Here is a 27,301-nt window from a genome sequence, read left to right as displayed (position 1 = left end):
CAATTCTTGATTCTTAATCTTAATTTATTTGTAGCTCTATTTATAAAATAATTCAAACAAGTAACCTAATCACTATACAACGTTTAAAACTTATTTTCAAAACTTTCCAACATGGCTTTCCAACACTAAAATTTGAACTGAAATTCTGCATTCTGCTTGCTACCTCAATTCAAATCAGATTTTTTTCTCAGTTCAATTATGAATGTTGTAAAACAATTTGACATAAAAAAGTATGGTTTGCTGGTGCACATCATTCAGAAACAAAAAGAAGTCTGGACTCTCATCTCCACCAAAAGTTCTAGTGTAAATGCAGCCTTGTCTCTTCCCGAGATCCCTCAGGATTATGATACTCCACAGAGAGGAAAGTGTCACAGCAATATCATTAACTCATGCTTCAAGTCTAGGAATGCATGAAATCATGATGTCAAACTTCCATTGTCGATTCAACAGTACACCAAATTTGACTACTTATTAATATCTACATTGAGTCTAGCCTGGGGCAATCCACATGTCAGTGGAACCAGGCCAAAACTGGGAAGCGAGGAAGAGAGATAGCGAAAGGAATTGAGAGAGAGACTTTGGAGATGAGGAGGAGGAGCCATGAGTGAGTGGGCCCAGATGGACATCTGCTGCACTCTTGCAGGCTGAACTAATCCTTTCGGTTAGCGTCGCTCACAGGGCAAAGCCTCTCTGATGGCAGATGTCCTCTGTACTCTGTCGCTTGCCTTTTTGCCCTCTACCAATGCATCCACCCGTCACGACCAATGAGGCCCATCACTTAGACTAACGCACACGCACATACATACACTACTAAATCTACAGGGTAGTGCTATTAAATCTGTAGGGTAGCATGAAAGCTGGGTCAAGATCAGAGGTGGCGGTAATATATTACAGCAAACACATATCATATAGGCAGACATGCTGCCTACTTTTAAGGGTGCTTTCACACTTGGTTCGATTGCCTGGTCCGAACCCGAGTTTGATTGCTGCCCCCTCCTCTTTTGGTTTCAAAGCATCAGAACATAACAGTACTTGAATCTGTTCGGCCCCAAATGTACTTCAAATGTTCTAAAGAATGCGGTGAATCTAGCAGAAACGAGATATACATTATATCTGCTTGCAGTGCATCAGTCACGCTTATCAGGTAAGTGAGTAAGAACTAGGGCTGTCAACAAATATTCTAAATTTGAATATATATATTCGAATAGTTAAAAAAAAAAACAATTTCAAAGGTGGAAAAAAAACACCTGCAGTAGTAGAGGCATGGCTGTCTGCTTTGTGGGTGGGAGCTAGCGCGCCTGAGGGTTGAGGCACAGCGACACTGCTGAAAGTTGACGCATCTAGCAGTGAAGATGGCAGAAAGTGCATAGCCCAACTCGACCGCAGCAGAGGAAGCAAATTTAACCCTCCAAAATCTAAAAAGCCATGTCGGGAAGTACTTTGGATTTTGGTCGGTAGGAGGTAAAATTGTTGAGCCGTGAGATAAAGTTGTATGCAAGCTATGTAAGATACAGTTAGCATATCATACCTCATTTTATTTAACGTTAAACAGAAACATTACTGAAGTGTGGGCTACTGTACTGACTGAATAGATATTGCATGAATAAAGGATAAATGCACTGCTTATTTACCGTTTCATGTCAAGGAAAAGTTACATGTTGACCAAAGCACAGCTCACTCAGAGCGTTCAATATGCTGTAAAACTTAAGTTAATATTAATAATATTTGTTTCAATCACTGAATGAAGCCTGCAGTATTTGGAACAACAGTTGCGACTTTAAATTGCTTGTATAAAACTCTTGATCAGCACTCCAAGTTTGTTCATTTAAACCATTACGCGCAGAGAGCGAGAGCGTGAGGGTGAGAGGGAGAGTCTGCGGTCTTGGACATTAGTTGATTTACTTGTTTTTGTGTAGGTAATATGTTGTCAAATATGTTTAAACTCAAATAGACTACCTATACAAGTAATTATGTCTCTTTGTATTAATTTGTCCTGTTATTGACGTAATGTGCGTCACTGACAAAACGTGCAACCAGATGTTCGATTAGTTTGAATATTCATGTTTTTTTTTAGGGAATATTCTAACGTCATTTTTGAGCAATTTTGACAGCCCTAGTGAGAACACGCAAAAACACAGTTTTATCGAATCTTGCGTCATCAGTAGAGTTCACATAAACCATATGCCAGACCCAGTCTTGGGTACTGTGGCGAGGTGAACGAGCGAGGGACATGGGAGGAGCGAGTGAGACTGGGGACGTGATTGCGAAGGAGCGTCACCTGCGAGCCACAGGTACAAATCGTGGATGCACACCGGAGTTTGGAAAACAGCGTTCACATGTTCACAAACTTTGCTGTCAATCGAATCCGGGAACGCACCAAAAGTGCTAGTGTGAAAACACCCTAAGTCTAAGCTTTACAAATGATTTTACAAAGAAGAGGAAGAAGAAATATATATCAATTATAAAATATTATAAACAGAGTATAGTGTTAAACTGACCACTCAAATTAACAAGAGCACCAAACAGCCAATACTAGCAGTGAGCATTGAAGAGGCAAAATAATGGACGAGGGACGATCCCACAGAGTTGTTAAATGCTTGTTAAGATTAATAAACACCCTCCAATGAAGCATCTCCCCAGACACACTGCTTCCTGAACAGGGTCAGACATCATACATGCTTCCTTAAAGTCCCTGTGGCAGGCTCACACTTAAGCAAGCATATGACTGAGGGGAACGAGAGAGAGAGAGAGAAGAGAGAGAGAGAGAGAGAGAGAGAGAGAGAGAGAGAGAGAGAGAGAGAGAGAGAGAGAGAGAGAGAGAGAGAGAGAGAGAGAGAGAGAGAGAGAGAGAGAGAGAGAGAGAGAGAGAGAGAGTAGGTGATAAAGGACGCAGTGCTGAAGGCAAAAAAACAGAGCGAAAGCAAGAGAGGTGGAGGTTGGAGAAAGCAAAAAGACTAATGAAACTGAAACATCAGGGGTATTTGTTTCAAGGGAGAAGAAAATTAATAAGCATGAAAAATAATCCTCAACATTGGGCCACATGGAATGATTAAAGCAAAACAGCAAAGCAATTATTACAGGGTGAAAAATGCGGTGAAGTCTTGACAAAGAAGAAAACAAGCAAACTAACCGGCACGCGAGCACACACACACACACCTCCGCCGGCGACTGCATCTGCTTTACACCAGCACAGCACCCAGCTAGCCACGCACACACTGACTAACACGTGCTGATGACTCAAATCAATTTAGATCTAGTTAACAGTTTGACTGTAACTCAATGTGTCATTCGTGACCAGAGAGTGACGCTCCATTAGAAATGAAATGTAATATTTTTAGACGTCATTGGACATTGCAGACATTACACATTTGAGGGAACCAATCACAGGCTGGCTTCATATTGACGCGCTATTGCCGGGTTTAACATGATGACGGATAGAGAAGCGATGGGTCTTTGACTGTTGATCGCGCCGCTTATGGTCTGATTGGTTGAAGGACTATTCAATTGCGTACAGAGTCATTTGAATAATGTTCATTTATCACGCCTCTTGTGCAGTAGAAAATACAGAGCAGACTCCCCAGACCAATGTTCAGTCTTAAAGGACAACTCCGGTGAGAACAGCCCTAGGGGTAATTAACAGATGGTTACCGAGTAGATCGTTCTCTGGGATGCGTTTTCATGAAAATCGAATGTAAAGAGTTTTATCTCTAAAAACAGATTAGCTTATAACGCTTGTCTATGGGGCAAAGGGTAAGTGAAATTAAATCACTATTTAATACAACTAACACGGCTCAAAATAGCCTCATACTAACACGGTCGCATAATGAGGGTCCCTACATGCAAACCGAATCATTGAGAACTTTGTAAGAGTACAAACAGTTTAATAAGAAGATACTTTATAAAGACAGTATATTACGTGTTCACGGACAGCAGCCATCTTGGAAAACAGTCTCGACTAGTCGAGTGACGAACGCTGTTCTAAGTGATCTGGTCAATAGAAATTAAGTGTGTAAAATCTTATTACATGGACATTTTTATTTTTATTCATTTATTTTCTCTTTCTTCCGGAAACAACGGCCCATATCAAATTCCAAGTCACAATTCATCACTTAGCACAGAGTTTGTGGTTTGACTTGTCGAGACTGTTCTCCAAGATGGCGCCTGTCCGTAACTGCGTATTGTAATGTGTTTATAAAGTATCTTCTTATTAAACTGTTAGTAATAGTAATAGTAAAAAAGAAAAAAATTCCTAAATTTTGATTACATTACAGTAGTGTACATTTCTGCCTTATACGGTGATCAGAATCCTCATCGGCTTACAAACAGAAGTTATTTAACATTGGGACATTGGGCCAGATTGGCTAAACAGGAAAATTTGGTGTGAGAGTGCAATTCTATAAAAGCATTGATGGAAGTGGAAAGTTCTGCAAGTCATCTACTGACGACACGCAAATGAAAGAATACAGACGCAGCCGGATCATTTTCATAATGACAAACGAAAATCTACGTTTTGTGCTGGTGAGTAAATCTGGCGCATTATGTAGTCTCAATGTGCTCTTTTTGTTCCCAATAAAAGTTCAGGGGCAATTTGCCTGATGAAAAATAACACCATAAACCAGCCTAAGCTAGTTTGGTGGTCTTATCTAACCATAGCTGGTGGGGTGTGTGTGTGTGTGTGTGGGGGGGGGGGGGGGGGTCACTGGAAGACCGGCTTGCCACTTAGCTAATCTGCGAATGTAACCGTACCTTAACTCTGACTGCAGTAATTTATTCCTTATAGGTATGGTGCTATTTTAGGTTATAGACTTCCGAGTTATTGGCTGGATTTGAAGGATGGTTGCTAAAGAGGATTGGGACACCAGCACCTCCAAAAAAATATGATGGTGGCACTCGGTAAAACGGGCCCTTATGGCAGCTGATTAGCTGTCGGAGAGCAGTTTTATTCAGGGGGGCATGACGAGAGCGACTCGCTCCATAAATCTACAACAGTTCTGATAATGACACTCAGACTGTGTGCAGGGCTATAATCCATTAGGCCCTCTCACCATTACAGCACCTTTCCCAAAGGCTGCCTCGGAGCTTAGCCGAACCCCAGACAAGCATGAGAAAAACATAGCAACAAGAAATTAAGGGTTGTGGCATGCGGGCACATGCTTAAACCCCCTAATGGATCTGTGTGCCTTAGCTAGGGAAAAAATTGCCAATCATCAGCAGCGGATTTGTTATGAAAAGCTAAGGGCGGCTGAGGGAAGATGGCTGCAAACTAAATCATTAAGGGAAAAGATCACACTGAGCCTCATTTGCTAACGGAGAGATATACCGAGAAGGTTCTGATGCAAATAACTGAAGCTAATTTCAGAATTCATGCATTCATTCTTGAACATTTTAGACTAACGACACACACTGCCATCAGCATATTAGCATCTGCCAGCACCCATACTGGTCAAAATGGTGACTTATACTGTGCAGATGTGAACAACTTAATCAAACTGGCAATAAAGACCCTTTGTAGGACTAGCAGCAGCTGCTAATGTTTCTTTAACAACTCTATTTGAACAAACAGCCCGCAAATTAAACAGCACATGAGTTGTAATGACCTATAATTCTTATTCAATTGACAAGTCACTTTGACAGACATTCATTGCATAGCGTGGCATAACCGCTGAAAGATCAAAATGACCCTGCATCACAATTTACACATTTTTCTCCAATAACCGGAGGAGTAAACATGTACTATTTTGGCATTTAGGATGTTATGAAGTTGATCAGATTAAAAACTGATGCAAAGTTGGATACACAGATGGGTTAACATGATCAGTGTCATATATTTATAGGAAGGTATTCGCTACAACAGATCCAAAGTTTGAAATGCTTGTTTTGCAAAAACAACAAAGGTTTTTGTGGCTTTGATCCATTCACCCTTGAGACCGATGCATTTCTGCATAACATGTTAAGCACGGTGAAATAAAACAGCCATCGGATGAGTTTTTATCATTTTAATCTGAAATAATAACTGTCGATCACTGAGGAATTTGTATGTAATGAAAACACTGACTGATCTGTCATGAACACAATGATACATTTACATACGAACCTCGCAGACAAATACTGATGAAGCAATCTGAGAAAGGCAGCGGCTGCAAAAGATACTTCATCAAAATGCCCCTTTTTCTGTGCTAACTGCATTTGTACATTACTAAAATAACACTTAACTTTCCTTGATAGCAAATGCTTCATATCTAGACAACTGGAATATTGAAAGCACCTCGTTCGTGGAGAAAGCTTATTAATGAATCCATCACAATTTACTTGAGGCAATCTCAATCATTAAGCAAAAATACACAAATGTATCTCTTTCCACCAATCTGTTGCATTGAAAAATGATCATTGACAGAGGAAGAGGAATAGCAACGGGGAAAGAGACAGAGAGAGATACGCATACAGGCTAGAGTTGTTGTATTGCAATTGAAACCAGAAGGTCATAAAGTTTTGATAGTTCCAGTATTTACTATCACCTTAAATCATGTACAACTACAGCAAACTTTTCCATAATAAGTTTTTATGCATGCACGATGCTGTGGAGAGCATTGCCACTTCACCCGTTTTATGCTTATGAGCTTGAGGCTATTCACAGGCATCTAAATCATATTTCACCAGAGGAAAATTGCACCTCGTGGAGAGAAACAAAGCTAGAACAAGCCATACAGAGGATATCGTACAGGGCACTGACCGGGACACCTTGATGCACGATGGGTAAAGTTAAGCAAAAAATTGAATTGCTTACCAAGCACACCAAGCCGATAGTTTACGGTTATGACGATGACGTTGCCGTAACTGGCCAAGATGCTCCCATCAAACATATTTCCTGTTCCTTCCATGTATGATCCTCCGTGAATGAAAACCATCACCGGTTTGGGGCTCCCGCTTTCACGAATGTCTGGAAAAAGGAGGATAGAAACGATTGAATGACAATTTACTGTAGACAGCTGGAAATGCATTCAGAGCTGAGGGCTCCCATTTAGCTCAAATTGGCCACATTGGCTTTATTTTTGAGACTTGATCAATTTTAGAAATGAGCTCATTAATTTCCTAGGCAATATGAATGTCATGTTCCTGGTGATCGAAAAAAATCACTTTTTTTTCTTTTCTTGGAGGGCCTGCCAGCAATAAAATTCATTTTAGTAATGCTTTGAATTAACTAAAGACTTGAACTAAGAAAGAAAGAAGGCGGGCAAACGTAAAGTTTGGGGACCTTGTCTGCGCTCTCCGGAAATAGGACCCGCCTGCCGTTTCACCTCATCTTCTCAGATCTCATTTTTCTTTTAGCAATGGAAATTGCACACTTTTTAAATTTTCATACATGGCTTAGGCAAAGTAATCCACTTTGGGCAAATTGTCTCTGTCCGAGAGGGAGGTATTTTCAAAACACAAATGCGATGCAGATGATAACTTTCGTCTTGCTTGAGGGAGAGTGCCATTTCATCATGGTTGCAAAGCCTTCACATAAATCTCGGTTATTTTATTGGGCGTGCAGGGACCTGCTTCCGGGAGGTCTCGTAACAAGCAAAAAAGGCAAATGAAAAAAGCAATCATTTTCCAAAACAATTTTCTTAAGGCCCCTAAACAAGACCACCTCTTGCCAAATGTGCACACAACAGTTCTTTTTTATCAGTCTATGTAATTTCTCATTTCTCTTCTTGTCTCAGTTAACTCGTTTCTTCTTGTAAAATGCTCAAAGTGAGATATTTCTTCTGTATCAGGCGATTCTCGCCTAGTCTCACGCCTTCTCCTCCCATCTCACCCCTTCTCTGTGTCTCTTTTCCTCTTGCAAAAACTTCATGTCTCTTTATTTTCTCATCTCATCTTATCTCATCTCATTTTCTCACCTGTCCCGAGTCATTCTTCATCATCAGGCAGTCATTTCTCGTCTTGTCTCCACTCATGTCCTCTCACCTCGTCCTGTCCAATCTCTTCTGTTCTTCTCTTTCCAAGGTGAAAAAGTCCAGAGTGACTCTCACATCACCTTTTTCCGTCCTGCCCCGTTTCAAGTTTTCATCTTGAAAAGTGGCATTTGCGCAATGTCTCATTTCGTCTCATCTTATGCCCCACCTGCCCCGTTTCATCTCTTCTTACCAAATGCTTGGAGAACAGTGTTGCTCTTATTCAGGTGACCAAATGTCTTTTTCATTCCATCTCCTCTCTTCTCATCTCACCTTCCCATTGCTTCTCCTCTTTATCAGATATGTAATGTCTCATCTTCTCTCTTTTCGTCTCACCTTGCATCTTTTTAGAAATGCTAAAAGTGAGGTTTTCCCACAGAAGTCTTTGTCTCATCTCGTCTCATTGGGTCCCATCCTGTACCATCTCTTCTGTTTTCCTCAGATATCAAATTTGGACTCAACGTTGGTTCTTCTCTTCTTCGCCATATAATGTCTCTTCTCCTTTCTTATCGTATCATGTCTCACCATTTCCTGTTATGTATGTCTTGTGACTTTTATGAAAGAGTGTTTTATTATGCTTTCATCATTCAAAAATCTCTCAAGATATTCTTTTTCTTTTTAAATTAAGCATTAATTAGGTTTTTAACATCTGATTTAAATACTTAAATACAAATTTATTTTGATATTGAACTGAATGACCCATGAGCCATAGAAGAATGTAAACTAGGCCAGCGAGTCTGTCGGTGTCCAGCAGGAGGAAAAGACAGGAAGTGATTCCTCAGAGAAATGAATACTCCATTGATCCCAGTCTTCATTCAGACTGACAGAAATACTCTTCATCAGCAGGCCAGGGTTCACGTGTATATGCGCACACCAGCTATTTTGTGTTTTCCTCAGTCTCGTATAAATGTCATATGTCAAATGTCAACAGTAAGTGCAGTGTGCTATGTCCTTCTACAAAACGTCACTCCTAAATGTTTTTCTGTCACTGTTGAAATGTGACCAACTATGTTGAGTTGCAAACACTAAGCGTTAGCGATTTGTGAACGGAAAGGTCTCTCGAGTTAAGAGTTAAAGGTGCACTATGTAGTATTTTTGCAGTAATATTTCCAAAAACCGCTAGGCCAGTGTTATATATTTTGTTAAGTTGAGTTCTTACAATATCCGAAATGTTTCCAATTATTTGTAAATTGCGCTATTTTAACCAAGGAGACATCTGAGGGACTTGCTTGTCAGTTGTGTCATATTTGCGTTAACCTCGGTTTCCGGTTTTATTTGGCAGAAACGCTTTACTCTTAGCAGTGTGAACAAGTGTCACAGCAGCCGCCGAGCGAATGCAAAGAGTAACGTCCTAACATCATTTTAAACACACTTAAATGTATCTAATATGAAAAACAGAGCTACGTTACCTCATACTCATAACCGGAAAAGCGGAAATGGCGCCCGGACGTCATAATAGAAGTCCTGCTCGAGGCATGTGTTTGCGTAACAATTGCTCCAGCGGCCTTGCTCAGCTCCACAACAATCGGTCCTGCTCTTCTTCACACTACAGTAACGGTAATAACCGCATCCATGAACATGATTTCTGCCCGAGTCCTATTTTTCACCGGCTGTGAGGTGAGCCACATGTCCTAAGATTCTGAGCTCAAGCTTGGCGTCATCAAACTGCCCCTTTGTTTATAGTCGCCCTCTAGCAGACGGAAAAATTACATAGTGCAGCTTTAAGGTATTTTTTTTTTAAGATTGTTGCCCATACAATGCATGTAAAAGAGGTCCAATGTGGTTTTGAATGGACAAAAACGGTTAAAACATTGTTCAAATGATGTGTTCTACAGAAAAGAGAGTCATATGAGTTTGGGATGACGATTTTTGTCAAACTATAAAAGCTGGTTAATTAAAATTTAAGGTGATCAGTGTAAGACTTTTACTTTTGCAAATCCCATTTCTTCGGGTTTTCGATCTGGCGAAATCTAAGACCAAATACCTGCATTGTCTTTTGGGCCTTTTGCTACCGATTGCTTAGAAAAAGTCAATAAACGTTGTACGCTTCATACTAAAGCACCAGATTAATGAACGTGTCAAAAGTGGCTATTGATTTTGGTGATAGTTTGCTTTAGTAAATCTCCAGCAAATAGTCATATCTGGAGAATCTCTTGGCATTTGAAGATGTTATATGATTGATGATCCTGGGATATGGCCTGTATGCAGCTTTATATCAAAAACAAAAATGTAAACTAATTAGAATGGATATTAATATCGGTGAGTGGGCCACTGATGTGATCAAGCCAATTACTGGATCTATGGAATAAAATCAGAGGAGCAGGTTGGCGAGAACTGTCGCCGATGCCACTGCAGCTGGTATAAGCAGTGTGCAGTAATAAGCTAGCACTATGTCTACATAATTAATGTGCGTTCTGTGTCTCCTCTCAGCCCTATCAGCTACAGCTGTCTGAAAGCCAAAACGGCGGCCCTTTTCCACTTAGCAAAAAGCATGCGCAGATAGGCCTCAGGAATTCGAATAAACGCCTTTACTTATGTTTAGCTCATTTGGGTACATCTGAGCATGAATTCACTCGTACGTTCGATTGAAAAGAGAAATGTGGTAGTGTAAATCAAGCTGTTTCTAAGTATGTCAGGAGTAAAGATTTAGTTGTAACTACTGTCTGATTCGGGGATCTTCAAATTCAGTTTGCTTTAACCGCCACCTGATTTTCAAAAAGCTAAGAAGTTTGCCAGACTTTGGCAGTTTACGGTGACCTTGGTGTGTTCTGATTGTCTAGCTATCACCAGAGCAAGCTCAATATTTTAAGATTGAACATTGGTCTGGGGAGTCTATGTATTTTCATGATCAGCAAGCATAATTCTGTACGCAATTGGATAGTCCTTCAGTCAATCTGACCACAAGAGGCGCGATCAACGGGCATCGATCCATCACTTCATCGTGTTAAACCCGCCAATAGCGCGCCAGGTGGATAAGCCAGTCTGTAATCGGTTCCTGCAAAAGTGTAACAGAAGCATTAGAAATTAATGTACAGGTTTCCAGACTGAGCTGCGGGGCGAAATCAAATCGCCGGCAGATCAGGCTGGGTTTATCTAGTCTAGTGTTTGTTCACTGGCTTTGTGTTTCTCTATTTAAAGTCCCTTTATTAAAAGTTTGAATTCTGTTACACAAGTGAAGTGGGGAGAGCGGGGCACAAAGTAGGGACACAAAGTAACACTTTTTGACTTTCTCTGTTTAAGTAAATTCACTGGGTTTGAGAGTATTTATTTTTTCTCACATTAATTAAATTCTAGTAAAATTATGTGGTTTTGTTTCATTAGTACAGTGTATACTTTTGTCTTGATTTACCCCTAAAGAATGGAAGTGAAATGTGACAACATGCCTTATAGGTAGGACACGTTGTAATGTGAGGGGCACATGGCAACCAGGGTTGCCAGGTTGAAGAAAAAAAACACCCTAATTGTAACTCAAAACTAGCCCAAAACAAGCCCAATCGCATTTGGGGGGGGGGGGGGGGGTGTCCCTGGTAAAAATTAAAAAAATAAAAAAATAAATAAGTGTTCATTATATGTTTTTTGGGTTCCCTGCTAAAATAAGCATTTCCTGGGCTAAATATCACATGATTGGGGTCACTTCAACCCACAGACATGAAAAACCCACAGCAAGTGTTAAATTAGCCCAATTCTGCTGGGAAAACGCGGACTTGGCAACACTGCTTGCAACAAGGCCATATGACAGCTTAAAATGTTATCTGATATAATCAAATATGAAAAGACAATATGAAATATGGAAATAATTCACTATTTCCAAATAAAATAATGGGATTTTTTTTAAAAATATTTAAAACAAATAATAATCATTTTTGAGTTTGACAAAAAAATAAACAGAACACACAGCAAAACACCTCTAATACAGCATTGTTTAAAACATAGTAATTAATAACTTCAGAACATTGACATTTTGTCTTTATTCACCTTTTTCTCATGGTTTCTTGATAGAATTCCTAAAAGTATAGAATATAATAGCGTAGTTCTAATAGGGGTTCTAACTACTGAAACTAACGACACCACTGACATTTTACGTACTAGCGTAGCTACAGCTACATGTTTTATGTTAGCGTGATGGTAGTCCAAGACTTTTCAAAAGTGTAGGTTTCTGGACACAAGTATTGTCATAAAGCTAGCGCAAGCTAACACAACAAAAATAAAAGATTTATCACAACAACAAACTGCTAAATCACTACTTTTAAATGTCGTGTTGTATTGTGGAAGGGGCAGAGGTAACAAGTATTGTAGTAAACAAGCTAACGCAAGCTAAGATAACAAAATGAAAGATTTAGCACAACAAACTGCTAAATCACTACTTTTAATGTCACGTTGAAATGGGCCGTGGTAACAATCAAACTGTCACATTTGTAGCATTCAAAAGCGATTTATTGATTCAGGTCTTAGCAAAATATAAAGTTAGCGAGTTTAGCTGCAGTTCATCGCTGTTATATAGCCTACTGTATATTATATAAAGCGTTACTTTGTGCCCCGCTCTCTCTTAAATTACTGAAAATAGCGATGCCACTAACATTTTACTTACTAGCGTAGCCACAGCTACATGTTTCATGTTAGCATGAAGGTAGTCCAAGACTTTTCAAAACAGTGTAGGTTTCTGGAAACAAATATTGTCGTAAACAAGCTAGCGCAAGCTAACACAACAAAATGAAAGATTTATCACAACAACATGCTAAATTACTACTTTTAAATGTTGTGTTGTATTGTGGAATGTATTGTTGTAAACAAGCTAATGCAAGCTAAGACTACAAAATTTAAGATTTAGCACAACAAACTGCTAAATCACTACTTTTAATGTCATGTATTGTGGAACGGGTCGTGGTAAAAATCAAACTGTTACATTTGTAGCATTCAAAAGCGATTCATTGATTCAGGTCTTGGCAAAATATTAAGTTAGCGAGTTTAGCTGCAATTCATGATTGTGTTTAACTATTTTATATAGCCTAGTGTAAATTACATAACGCTTGTCATAATTGTTTGTTTTATTTAGAGTAAATCTGCTCAATTATCTGTTCAAGTTCAATGGTGTGACTCTGTTCATTCATTAAAAAAGTAGCTTCATGTAGTCCTCTCTTTTTTTAGTAGGTATCTCCATTGAGTATGCTTCAAAACACAGATTTCTACTGTACAGATACGAATGTAACTTTACATACACCAAGGGAGGTTCAGGCTGAGAGTCTGCAAAATTAGCAATCTGAGCAGGTCCTCGCAAAGAAGAATTTGGAGCATTGTTGTAACCATCAAAGGAACTGTCGATCACTGGAGACGTCTTAATAGATGCACACTTGCAGTCTTTGGGAAGCTCTTGACTTTGGGAGGACTTTGCCATTGTAGCTTGATGTACAGCATTCTCCGATCTCAAGAGACACCTGATGGGTGGCCGTGAGTGTCCTGAAAGTGATTCAGACCAGGCCTCCGAAGACACCAAGTCCGAGGCTGATGCCGGCGTTGAGTGTTTTCCCAATATATCGCCGGGCATGCTTAAGAGGATTATTCAGTCGGTTTTCAAGAGCGTTCATGTGAGATACTCTGCGGGTTTCTCACTGTATATTTGTGTTGCTGTAATCTTTTGATGTGCAGATCAAAGCGAGCAGGCTCTTTCCTGGTTTTAGCCTGCTCTAATTGGTTCTTATTTCATTTGATTATACAGGAGACAGTCTTCACTGTGCTTCTGTTCTGACATGAACACGACAGGGAATGCTTTTATCACATACAGTCACTCAGGGATTATTATCATTAGATTTTGTACCTCTTTTACAGTCTAAAGCCCAGGCATTTAATCGATGTGTTAATTTGTTGTGCATCTCTATAGATTTTTACACGACCACTAAACATTGGGCAATTAAAAGTCATCTCAGCGGCTGGACAGTAATGACTATTGATGCACAGTCTGATGGAAATGCAGACATGGCATTTCGGATTCCAGGAACATACAATGTTGCGTAGGAAATTTTTGTAGGGGACTTCCGGTTGATTTTCGGAAGATTGCCTCAGAATATTTTTTTAAAGGCAGAAGAGTTGGAAAAATCATGCAAAAAAAGTGTTAAGAATTAATATTAGGATTATTAGGTTTTTTTTGTTTGTTTGCTTGGTTTTGGTTTGTTTAAGTGAGATGCAACATATAAAATTAAAAGGAAATGATAATAAAAAATATTCAAGCAAGAACCTATGAAGGGTTATTAACAATTATGTGTATCTGGAATGACGGGAGACAGGTCACATCAAGCAAAAACGACAAAACACATCCAGCAAAAAACGAGCAAGAAAAAAATCTCCACTCTCAAAAAAGGACAAGAAATTTAAGAAAAACAAAGAAGAAAAAACCGGAGGGTTCCTTGTCATGCATATCAGTTTGGCATCAAAAAATACCTTCATCCTCAGCACCGTCATTATCAGCTAAATCATCATTCTGTTTCTTTGAAAGAGGACCTAGGATCAAGAATGGAAAAGATGGAGCAGAGAGAAAATACAAGAGCAAACAAGCCTTCAAAAAGTGCTTCAAAGACACAAAGAACTCGCATTGAAATCCTTGGTATTAAAAACGATACCGTATCTAACCCAAAAATAAAGAAAGGGAAGATCTAAGCTAAAAATCAAATGAAATAAACATTTTTAGAACAACAAAGGTGTAAGATAAAAATATATCTTGCCTACTTATCAAGAGGACAAGTGTTGTTTTTAACAGGGTTAACTACTTAATGCTGGCTTTTGACAGTCAACAATGTTTAAACATGTTTCCCTTTTTGCATAGAAATAATACACATCATTTTCCAAACACATACAGCCAATGCACTGCGTTGTTATTTTACACCTGATGTGAGCCGTGGGTCATAATCATTCATGACCAAGTTATGATCGGTATAATTAAAGGAAATATCCAACTGTAAAATTAATTTGACCGATGGTACCATGTTTGCAAGTACCATAGGATCTATAAATACATAAATGAGACAAGAGGACCATGAAGGAGCTAAATATCTACATGCTCACGTTTCCTTTTTAATCTGCAAACTAACACGAAGAAGCAGAGCAGAAATAAACAACGCAAAATAACAACGCAAGTCAGAGGCCGGTGAAGATAAATACTGTTTTCCGGCTTATTGTTTTCAGAAATATTGTTTCAGACAGTTCATGAAACACTCGCACACGCAGTCGTACAACAAACACGGATGAACTTGTGCATGCAGGAAGCGCATTGAAAATAAGCCAGCACCAAGCCAAAAGATTCAGTGCTCATGCAGGGGTGTGTACGGTGTGTGAGTGTGTGTGTGAGAGGGGGGGCAGGAGGATTGGGGGATGAAGCAGCTCTCTCAGCCAAAAGTCAATCTGTCCATTTAATCAGACAGCTGGGGCCAAAACTCATGACCCACACATTCTAATGGACCACACAGGGGAAGGGAGAGGGCCGTGCGCTGCATTGCGTCCATTTTATTTTGGTAAATCACTATGTTTTCTGGTCTGGGCTATGACCTTTGTAACTCCAGATATTGGTTGAAAATGACAGCTGCTGTTTTGAATAAAAAGCATTGTTAATATTTGGGACTCTTCCACTCAGATTGTCTCTGGAAAAAATAAACACTGTGAATTTGCATACAACAGTGGATACACACAAGAGATAAATATTCAGTCCAACCTGTGTTACACTAAAAGAAAAAGGAAAAAAAAATAGTGAGGAGAAAAAGTGAAACATTTGATTAGATTAAAAAGTACATTCAATACCATCATAATTAGCAAAAAAAAAAAAAAAAATGTGAATTCAAAACATTGTGCCACTCAAAGATAAATCAAATATATCAAATATACTTGTCAGGTTGGGGCAAGTTGTCACATGTTTTAAATATGATATATCTATTCAGTGGAATATTTGTTGGACAAAAAACAAAAGTTTTATGCTTTTTGCTTTACATTTGATATGGTTTTAATGGCCAGAATTCATTGTGACAACTTACCCCGTGTGTCCAAATATATATATATATATGCATTCAAATGAACCTTTAGAAGTAGATGTAATAATAATAATAATAATAATAATAATAATAATAATAATAATAATAATAATAATAATAATAATTATTATTATTATTATTATTATTATTATTATTATTATTATATATTTTCACTGAAGTGGAAAAAAATAGAATTAAATATATATTTTTAAGTTGTTTCTTTGAAAGACAATGGGGTCATTTTAAGAGATTGTATCACCATAAGCAGCCCTTCAAAATAAATACATATTTAATAAATAGCACAATTATAGACCAAGAATTGACTAAAGCCTTGTCCGACAACACAACTAGCACAAATAAGCTTTCACAATAACACCAACTATAATGAAAATGACCTCAATATCCCTGTCTTGCAGCTTCATAGTTCTGCAGCTTATTACAGAGAACGATTTTTATCAGTAGATAATTGCTTTGAGAGCGGTCTTCATTATATAGGTGGAGAATTCGAGCGCCGCCCAGACTCTAGCTGACTTGAGGGCCAGGGGTGAATGGAGCAAGCAGACAGGCAATGGCAGAGATCAGGCCTGACCGAGGCCTGGCTTAGAGTTAATCTCTCCATCAGTACGAAACATGTTTCGCGAAGAATGACTTTCTCTAAATCTCAAAAAGCTACTTTGGAAACTTAGTGTTTACATCAGATGGGCAAAAGCTGTCAAAATAAGACAATAGAGGGTATGTCGTCACCGTCGGCCAGAGTCGCTGCGGCTACGAGTGGCAAAAAGACTGAGTGGCAACATTAGTTTTCAACGTGAATGCTGCAATAAACAAAACACACCTAAAACGGAAAGAGCTTTGAGATTGACTGTACAAGCAGATTTGAAAGAAATCTGAGGTTTATTTTTTAAAGAATGCTGAAAGCAACAGAAAAAAGAAGCAAATGCATCGCCCCAGTTCACAGAAACAACTGGACTCAGCGAAACGTGGCTTTGCAGTTATGATTTTGTGTCAATATGTTGAATTTTGGAAAAAAGGGAAAAAATACTATGGTAGTAAATGGTTGCTCTATCTTCTTTGTTACAAACATTCTTTAAAATATCTTATTTTGTGTCCCTTGAAGAAAGAAACTCATACAGGTTTGGAACAACTTGAGGGTGAGCAAATGATGAAAGATTTTTTTTTCTTTTTTTTTTCTGCTCATTTGGTAAAATCATTGTAAATTGTATTGTTGTATATTGTATTGGAAACTCGTCATCAATTAAATATTTATTATTGTATATTCTGCTTTATTTGATTTAAAATAAACACTTTCAAAAACGACAAGTTTTCGGACTAATACATTCATTTAAAAAGGTTTTGAACAACTTGAGGGGGAGCAAGTTTAAAGAGATAGTTCACCCCAGAAAATGAAAATTCTTTTATCATTTACTCGCCTTCATGTTGTTCCAAACCTGTATGAGTTTCTTTGTTCTGCTGAACAGAAAAGATGATATTGTGAAGAATGTTTGTAACCAAGCAGATCATTGACTACCATAGTATTTCCCCCTACTATTGTAGTCAATGGTTCCTCTCTCTGCTTGGTTACAAACATTCTTCACAATATTTTCTTTTCTGTTCAGCAGAACAAAGAAACTCATACAGGTTTGGAACAACATGAAGGCGAGTAAATGATAAAAGAATTTTCATTTTCTGGGAGAACTATCCCTTTAAGGGACCAAAAACAGTTACAAGCAAAGGTTTGGGGCTTTGGCTACTCATAAAGTCGAATTTGTGCATTATGTATTTTGGACCAAATACATTTCTTTCTTTTTTTTTGATAGGAGAGAGTCCATTTTATTTTGGTGAATCTCTACATTTTCTGGTCTGGGCCAAGACCTTTGTAACTAAGATATTGGTTAAATGACAGCTTGTTAATATTGTTAATTGTTAATATAAAAAGCATTGTTAATATTTAGGGCTCTTCCACACAAAAAGCAAACAGTATTTAAAAAACATGTGAAATATACGGTGGATAAACACAAATATATTAAGTCCAATGAATCAGCTCGCCTGACTAATAAAAAAAGTTACAATGTGAACTTAGTGTTTCAATCAGACAGCTAAAAGCTGTCAAAATAAGACTCCATAATAACATTTTTGGACTTTAGTTCTCCTACATAAAATTAATTTCCGAAATGTAAAAGCGGAGTGTTTGTGGGATATCAATAAAGCAACAGTCCACGTTTATGCAATTATGTTTTTGAAATGAAGGTTTAAAAGCAAAGTTTTCGGCCAAATGGCTTCATTTTTTTAAACGCAATAAACACACCGTGTAAAAGCCCTTCTCGTTCTGTAATAACAGGATGTCTGTATTTATATCTCATCAAATCAATCCATTATCAGCCAAGCTTTTATTTCAACCGAATCGTGTATCTGTTCTCTTGAAGCCTGGAAATGTTGAAGCAGAGAGGGCATTTATTCCCTTCCACAGCTTGTCACTTCATCCCTGAGAGGGGTTATGGCCCCCTCTGGAACCCTCGGTGTGACCTCTACAGCTGGGTTCACCTCAGTCTCTTTCGTTCTCTTTTTTTTCTTTCTCTTTCCACCAAGTTCCAGTCTGTTGATCAAAGGCAGCAGGGTTTGCTGCAATCCCGCTGCGTGGCCACGGCTTCTGCAAGCCGACCGAGTGTCCACTAGGAAGCGTCACGCACACAGACAGACTCCACAATCACGCGCTCTTTCCCTGTCATAACACGCAAGATTGATTTATCATCGTTCAACTGGCTCTGACTCGCCGGCTCTGCCTACAAAAGCATTTCCATATCCGTCCTTACACTCGCATCGATTGGTATTCACCTCTGACTGATAAACTGCTACTTCATGCCCGGACACTGTTTAATGCAGTGCTCCGGTAGGATACACCCGACTGCCGGGACTCCGGGATGCTGACTGAGTAATCGATGCTCAGAGGTGGACTGAGTTGAGATTGAGCCCATTGACATCAGCGCGCATTTGTCAAGAAGCCCCTCTCAGGCTCTCCGTCGAGCTTCTACGCTCATTAAGGAGGCATATGGAGTCATCAGTATCTGACGAGACGGTCTCGATGTCGATTCCAGTGTAAACGTTACCGGAGAGGATGGCTAAAGAGCATATTAGCATCATGAGCATTGACTGTGCCCTGCATGGTAGAACGCAATAAGCGCTGATGAGTGTAATCACACACTCAGTTGAGATCTTAGTATGATGTATGTATGCTTTGCTGGGAATACATTTAACTCGATGAGCCTGGGTAGTTTAATCACTGAAGGGCCTGGGAAAGACAAGAGGCATTTCTCAATACCAAGTACGCAAAGTTCAGACTTGCCAAGTTCGGCTCAGTAGAACGATTTCCCGAGGACGGGAGGACATAAGTCTGCAAATGGTACAGCATCGAACTTGATAGAGTCACTCACTCGCTCTGCTTTCTCCAGTTAACTCTGTTTGTATATTTAGGCTACAATAAAACTAACCATTTAAAAAGATCTTAGGCATATTAATAGTCACAGAAATGTGGTTCAGGCAATATGTACTTTGACTATCTTCACTGCACGTGTATATATTTATATGAGGTATTAAACACAACACTGCCTATTTTTGTTTATGTTTAAAAATATGAAACATAATAATTAGTGTTGTCAAATTGATTAATCACGATCAATTGCATCCAGAAATAAAAGTTTGTTTACATAATATGTGTGTACTTTTTATAATTATTATGTATATTTGAACACACACGCATGAATATATTTCATAAATATTTTTTTCTTAAATATATACATGAATGTGTATATTCAAATATACATAATTATACACATTCAACATACATATTATGTTGATACAATCTTATTTTGGATATGTTTAATTGCAATTAATCGCTTTGACAGCAGCAACATTACATTAATATGTACCCAGACAATCTTTACTGTAATACAATGAAATATGACATAAAACACAACCTTGTCTTTTTGACTTTAAAACCCCCCCCTCTTATATCACCTAAATGTTTGCTTGCTCTTTGTATTTGTGTTTTTACAATGGGGTCATTACTTGCTCAAGAGTTCATACAACACAAGGAAGCTAAATTTGAATCTTTGAAAAAAACTACTAGACTGACACACAAAAAAAGTTTATCTTCATTTTATTTTATCTTGCTTTTTTTTACATTCAGGTACATAAATACTTAGGAAACTGAATAAAAGTAATCAATAAAAAAATGAAACTGCAATAACACTTAAATGTAAAATAACAGTCTTTAAGTCATATGTAAATGAACTACATAGGCTATTAATCTTGATTCCTTATAATTAAAGATTTTTTTTTTTTGTCAATTAAAGGTCCTGTTCTTCGCAATTCCATCTTTCAAACTTTAGTTAGTGTGAAATGTTGCTGTTAGAGCATAAATAATACCTGTAAAATTATAAAGCTCAAAGTTCAATGCCAAGCGAGATATTTTATTTAACAGAAGTTCCCTTTCAAAGCCTACAGCGAACGGCCGGTTTGCACTACAGCAGGAAGTGCAGGGATGTAATGACGTCACTAGAACCGTTTGTTGACTAACCCTCCGCCCATGAACACGCGTGGTCATTGGGCGTGGTCTTGTTGCTCTCCCACGTGGAGAAGAGCGCGCATTCAGCGCTTGCATCTCCCCGTTACGGTAAGAGGCGGGACCTTTCCGGGCAAAGTGCGCTAAGCTGCTGTCCAATCACAACACCGGAAGCGCTGGCCCAATCAGAACTCGTTACGTATTTCTGAAGAAGGGACTTCATAGAACAAGGAAATCATCAGGCCGTTTTTAGGACAGAGGAAACCGCGGTGTACAGATAAGTCAATTGTGTGAAAAATACTGTGTTTTTTTACACGCGAAACATGAACTCATGTTATATTGCACACGGTAAACATAATCAAAGCTTCGGAAACACACGAAGAATGGGACCTTTAATATCAGACTTATTATCCTGCTGTCACTTTAAGAGCTAGTGCACGAATCCATTATTGTTTAACACGCGTTTATGTTAATTTAAGACATAACTGACTGTGTTTATGAGGAAACTCACGAAGACCGGAATTTTGACATCACTATGTGTTTTTTGACAATTAAAGCGCTATAATCCAGGAAAGAGAACTCAGTTGTGTTACACGCGAGCTGTTTGTGATGCGGCTTTACTGTGTGTATGTGTCCCCTTCTCCTAATAACAGAAAATACAGAAAGACAATCAAACTATTTTCTTCATGTTTAAGTGGAGATGAATCTCATAAAAACATGTTATATAACATGTCACCATAGAAACAATCAGACAAAAAAGATATATCTGCATTTTTACATGCATTACGTTTCTTTATTTTCACATTTCACTTGTAACTTTTTCCCTAGATTTATTTATAATTATTTTGTATGCAATATTTCAATGATTATTGAACATCTCTGCACCAAATTCTCTGAAATGTTTAACAAAAAAGGGTTACACTTTATTTTAAAGTGATGTAGTAATCATCGTAATCGCAGTAATCGTAGTAAACGTAGTAACAATTAATATTAATGAACTACATGTACTTAATATAGGGTTACGTTTAGGTTTAGTTACTTGTAATTATGCATCATGTTCTGTTATTATACTATGGTAAATACATGTAGCAACGTGTAATATATATAAAAAGTTTATTAATGTGTATTTTTGTAATTCTCTTTTTTAAATGGTAAATTTATTTGGATTCTCAATGCAGTTATTCAAATCAGCCTAAAAGGAATACTAACTTAAATAAACACTTATATCCTATATTATTTATGTAATACTGTACATTACATATATGTATAACCTGATATGCTTTATTACAATACTTTTCAAGTATATTAGTTAAAAATTGTATTTTATTTAGATAAATAAAAATGGGGAAATATGCTTGTATTGCAAAAAAAAAAAAAAAAAAAAAAAGTCAAAACTCACTCCTTACTTTGGCAATGTCCCTTAAAAAATAGTATGACGTATACTTTGTTTTGTGAGATTCCCTCAGGAATGTGTGAAATGAAAGTCTCTCCACTGAAACTGTCCACAGACACAAACACCTTAAAAACTAGAGTAAAGAAACATATACTCTACACACTGGACAAGCTGCTCTGGTTTACTGTGCTTCAATGAATTGTTCTTACAATGGTTTTGGCGGTTCTTGCTAATGATGTCATGAAACACACGGCTTTAATGTCTTTGTCTCTCATCTGTTTTCCTACAGTACAGACTGAGGACAGAGCAGGCTGAGGACTCTCTCAAAGGAAAACATCCTCTAGCCACACTTGGGGATGTATACCAGGGCACAAAGAGATACGAGTGCTTTCCCCGATCCCTGCCTAGTACAAGGATTCTCGCAAATCCCGGCTAAACAAGCCCCAGGCTAGAAAACATGCATCATGTAGCTAAAAGCTTCAGCAGCCGCTCCCATATACTTGAGAGAGGGAGAGAGCGAGAGTGTGTGTGAGAGAGGGAAAGATCAGTTGGTCAGAGGATGTTAGACACTGATCACAATTAGGGAAGTTGTGGTGTACCACAACATTTTTTGAAAAGATTTATTACTATAATCTTAGCATTATCTAACTTTAAATAATCCTTAGATGGTGTGACCTGTTGCACTAATTACAAAATCTGTATATATTTTCTCATTTTATTTTTAGCTTTAAAAATTAACTTTCATTAACTTTTTCTCAAGACTGGTCAAGACTTCGATTATAGGGACATCACTAAATTGCCGGTGCATTGTCTGATTTATTTGTTAACATTAATAATGTGATTGGACATAAAATGTCCTGTTTTCAATGCAATCAATTGCTAAATTCTAATTTGATTTATTTGTTACTGTTGTGCCAGGTCAGAAACGAATAGGGGATTGTCAAAAATTTTACCAAAAATAGAGATGGACACAAAATTCAAGATAGGATTGCAAAATAGTACTTGATCTCTTGTTTATATATATATTCATATATGTTCAATTTCTCATTAATGCGATAATCTAATCAATCAGTCACATGATTCAAGCTGATAGAAGAGCAACTTTGACTGAAATAACCACTCATTACAACCGAGGTATGCAGCAAAGCATTTGTGAAGCCACAACACGCACAACCTTGGGGCGGATGGGCTACAACAGCAGATGACCCCAACCGGTACCACTCATCTCCACTACAAATAGGAAAAAGAGGCTACAATATGCACGAGCTCACCAAAATTGGACAGCTGAAGATTGGAAAAATATTGCCTGGTCTGATGAGTCTCGATTTCTGTTGAGACATTCAGATGATAGAGTCATAATTTGACGTAAACAGAATGACAACATGGATCCATCATGCTTTGTTACCACTGTGCAGGCTGGTGGTGGTGGTGTAATGGTGTGGGGGATGTTTTCTTGGCACACTTTAGGCCCCTTAGTGTAAATTGGGCATTGTTTAAATGCCACGTCCTACCTGAGCATTGTTTCTGACCATGTCCATCACTTTATGACCACCATATACCCATCCTCTGATGGCTACTTCCAGCAGGATAATGCACAATGTCACAAAGTTTGAATCATTTCAAATTGGTTTCTTGAACATGACAATGAGTTCACTGTACTAAAATGGCCCAAACAGTCACCAGATCTCAACCCAATAGAGCATCTGTGAGATGTGGTGGAACAGGAGCTTTGTGCCCTGGTTGTGCATCCCACAAATCTCCATCAACTGATTCATCCAATTTCTAAAGAATGCTTTCAGCACCTTGCTGAATCAATGCCACATAGAATTAAGTTTTGAATGCAAAAGGGTTCTATAATCATCAAAATTAAAAAAAAGAAACATTTGAAATATATCACTCTGTCTTTAATGAATAAATATAATATACAAGTTTCGTTTTTTGAATGGAATTAGTGAAATAAATCAACTTTTTGTTGATATTCTAATTATATGATATAACATCACAGGAGTAAGAGAGCTGTTTTCACAAATATAAGCATAAATGCAAACTTCATATAGATTTTATGGGGTGCATAAATATATATCACAATACAAAATGAGTCCCACTTTATATAAGGTGGCCTTAACTACTATGTACTTACATCAAAAAATAAGTACAATGTACTTACTGTGTTCATATTGTATTGCAAAACATTTTGCTGATATTGAGGTGGTACGGGTAGAGTTAAGGACAGGTGTGGTGGGATGGGTAAGTTTAAGGGTAAAGTTAGGGACAGGTGTGGTGGGATGGGTAAGTTTAAGGGTAAAGTTAGAGACAGGTGTGGTGGGATGGGTAAGTTTAAGGGTAAAGTTAGGGACAGGTGTGATGGTATGAGTAAGTTTAAGGGTAAAGTTAGGGACAGGTGTGGTGGGATGGGTAAGTTTAAGGGTAAAGTTAGAGACAGGTGTGATGGGATGGGTAAGTTTAAGGGTAGAGTTAGAGACAGGTGTGGTGGGATGGGTAAGTTTAAGGGTAAAGTTAGGGACAGGTGTGGTGGGATGGGTAAGTTTAAGGGTAAAGTTAGAGACAGGTGTGGTGGGATGGGTAAGTTTAAGGGTAAAGTTCAGTAGAGTTCAGTATCATGATATGTATTGAATCGTGCCATACCGTTACATACAAACGTTCAATAAACAAAATTTTATATTTAAAACATGAATCTCAACATTAATTATGCAATTGTAATTGTACCAATCAGATGCAACACATCTGCCATGCAAAGACAAAGTTTAGTGGTTTCATTTATCAGCTCTATATAGTGTCTTATTGTTCTTACTGTATTTATTGATTAAATAAGACATTTCTCAGACAGAAAATGTGGATGTGGATCAACTGAATTTGAAGAGTGCTGGACTTGGTCTCTCAGTTTAGGTGGTCTTGACTAGAATACTATTAAATGGAATGATTATAGGTAGGACCTAAAACTGATTTTAGGTAGTTTTGATTGTTATATAAATTATGTTGACAGAAAATTACAAGGTAACAAGGCTGCTCCAATCTCATACATAAAAAACTGAAAATCATGTAATAATTAGTTTGACTCCCTGAGGCTGATGATCATTGCTTTCCGCCATTAAAGCACCTCATTGACTAAAGGCTGAAAAAGAAAGAAAAGCTACAAGAATTAGAAGAACTAAGTTTCAAACCTTATTTTGTACTCAATCTGTAGAAAGTGCTAATAAAGACAAAAGTGAACAAACAAAGCAAATCTGCTACTAGCAATGTTGTGTGTCTACACTGTTTATTCACCCACCCATCTACACTGATGGCTTATATTGTTGCGTTAGCAGATGCGAAGCGGGTTCTTCTGTGAGGAATTATGTCTTGTTTTTTCTAGCAGGCGGTGTCTGGCATGCATGCGTCGACTTCCCATGTGGCGGCCGTGTCAAACAAGCATCCACCCCAGCCGCGCACCAATGCTGTTCTACATGACAGCTCCATGTTGACAGTTTTCACACTTCCCCCCATTTTTCCCTGTTTCTTTCACACTGTTTTCTAATTCAGCCAAAAGACAAGGAAAAGCAGCATCAAAGTTCAATCCGTTGTCAAAATATAATTCCAACCTTCAATAACGCCGCATCATGAATGATGCCTCCCACTCCGAAACAATGAAATGCATGGTAGGCGTATGACATTCCTGTTTACAAGAAGCCCTCGTGAACATTTGTTCCCTTCGACATGGCTGCCGATCTGTGAAGAGTTGCCACTTGGTCACAATGAGCTGAAACTACTGACGGAAATTTCAATATCCAGGCCGTGAGCGGGGGATGATTTTCTCAGAGAGCACCCGCTGAGAGCAGGGGGGAAAATCGCAGGGACCAAAATGTCACTGCGGCCTCAGATTGTGAGGTGCTGCTCATTAGAGAGGAAGAGTGGCAGGACTTAAATGCAGGTAACATTTGTGAGGAAAGATTTCATTAGGAGCTGTCAAAGTCATAACAGTCGAGATGACAAAGCTCGTAATGAGCCGGCTACCCGTCAGGGAGTAAAGAGGAGTCTACAGGACACGGGAGGACTCAGAACTTAGAAGCCACTTCCCTTTGAGGAAATGTAATGCACTTTTGGCTTTAGCTTGGTATTTTTAGATGAGTGTTGTTAAAATTAAATATAATCATAATCCCCATATAATATATATGCAAATATATAACTAACTTCATACTATGCCAATAAAGCCTTCCGTTGGGATGCTCAGGCAAAGCTTTTGCAAACAGGGATGAGTTGTTTTTGTAAGATGAAACCCAGAAAAGAGTTAGCATTTTAGCATTTGAATCGGTTTTTGGTTAACCCTTAAACACATACCCGGGGACTTCATTCACTACCTCTTCCTTATCCATTTTTTAAAAGTTAAGACATCAACCTTCTTAGTATTCCTCAATCAATTAATTATAAATAATAAAACAATAACACCATATAAAAGAAAGTTTTCTAATAAATGTTTTGTAAAAATGCTATAGGGTCGCTAATGACCCGAGATGTGTAATAGTGTAAGTATATATTTTTAATTGAATTAATGACCTCCATGTATGAAATAGCTCCAAACAAAAGATGCTTTATTTTATTCTTCTGTAATTGTTACTCTAATATCAGGAGAGTTTTTATATTATCGCTACAGGTAGAGATCTATCTGTGTTAGATATAGACCCGGGTCGCTCAAGACCCGAATATGTAATAATGATTGTTAAAACATTCATGCATCCAAAGGTTAAATATCCTATCTGAAAATAATACCCCCTTGTAATTTTGCCTTGAAAAGTGACTGAGTGGGACAAAGGTTATTGAGACATTAAAACGTCATCACACTAAACAGGTAACCTCATCAACTTACTAGTCCGCTTTCACAGCCACGCTGTGTCTATACACTCTTACAATCTATTCTACTCAAAATTTCAGGGGAAATGTTTTAACTAAAATCTTAAAGAGCTTTTTAAGCTTAATTGTGGTGACGTTAAAATCATACAACCGTTTATAGACTACGTTTAGCTTTTTACTTCCAATGATTGTATTTAGGTCTCAGAAATCATAAGCTGTGACAAACAAAACGTGTGAGAATCATAAACTTAGTCGGTCAGAGATCTTTTTTAATGCAATATTCCAAAAGTATATACGTACATAAGTAATACACTCCAAATATTCTAATATCCTTTTTTTCCCTGAGGAAACCAGGGTGGTCAACTTCCGGGTTGGCCTACTAAAATACGTCATCACGTTAGTGATCTATAGGGGTGATATATCATTGAGGTTAAAGATAGAGGCTGCAAAAGTTGCAGGTTAGAAACTGTCATTATTTTGTCCTTGATTGTGGCATTTATCCCCAGGTTGCTCCAAGGAGACTGCCCCTACATAACATTACGGGTGCAATTGGTAA

General features: G+C 38.1%; 1 protein-coding gene across 6 annotated transcripts in view; it reads right to left on the bottom strand.

Annotated features, from left to right (window-relative positions):
* nlgn1 (neuroligin 1) overlaps positions 1 to 27,301 on the bottom strand; it is a 399,579-nt gene that overhangs the window by 186,390 nt on the left and 185,888 nt on the right. For 4 of the 6 annotated variants that reach the window (XM_067432056.1, XM_067432055.1, XM_067432059.1 and 1 more), the window contains 2 exons: positions 14,373 to 14,432; positions 6,785 to 6,937 (listed from right to left, as the gene is read on the bottom strand). In XM_067432056.1, the coding sequence (XP_067288157.1) occupies positions 6,785 to 6,937; positions 14,373 to 14,432 (213 nt within the window). The remainder of the gene's footprint in view (positions 1 to 6,784; positions 6,938 to 14,372; positions 14,433 to 27,301) is intronic. The other 2 variants (XM_067432058.1, XM_067432060.1) reach the window with 1 other exon arrangement.

The sequence above is a fragment of the Pseudorasbora parva genome, chromosome 22, assembly GCF_024679245.1.
Source record: "Pseudorasbora parva isolate DD20220531a chromosome 22, ASM2467924v1, whole genome shotgun sequence".
NCBI lineage: Eukaryota > Metazoa > Chordata > Actinopteri > Cypriniformes > Gobionidae > Pseudorasbora > Pseudorasbora parva.
Note: the sequence above shows the minus strand (reverse complement) of the source record. Positions and strands in the feature narration are given on the sequence as shown.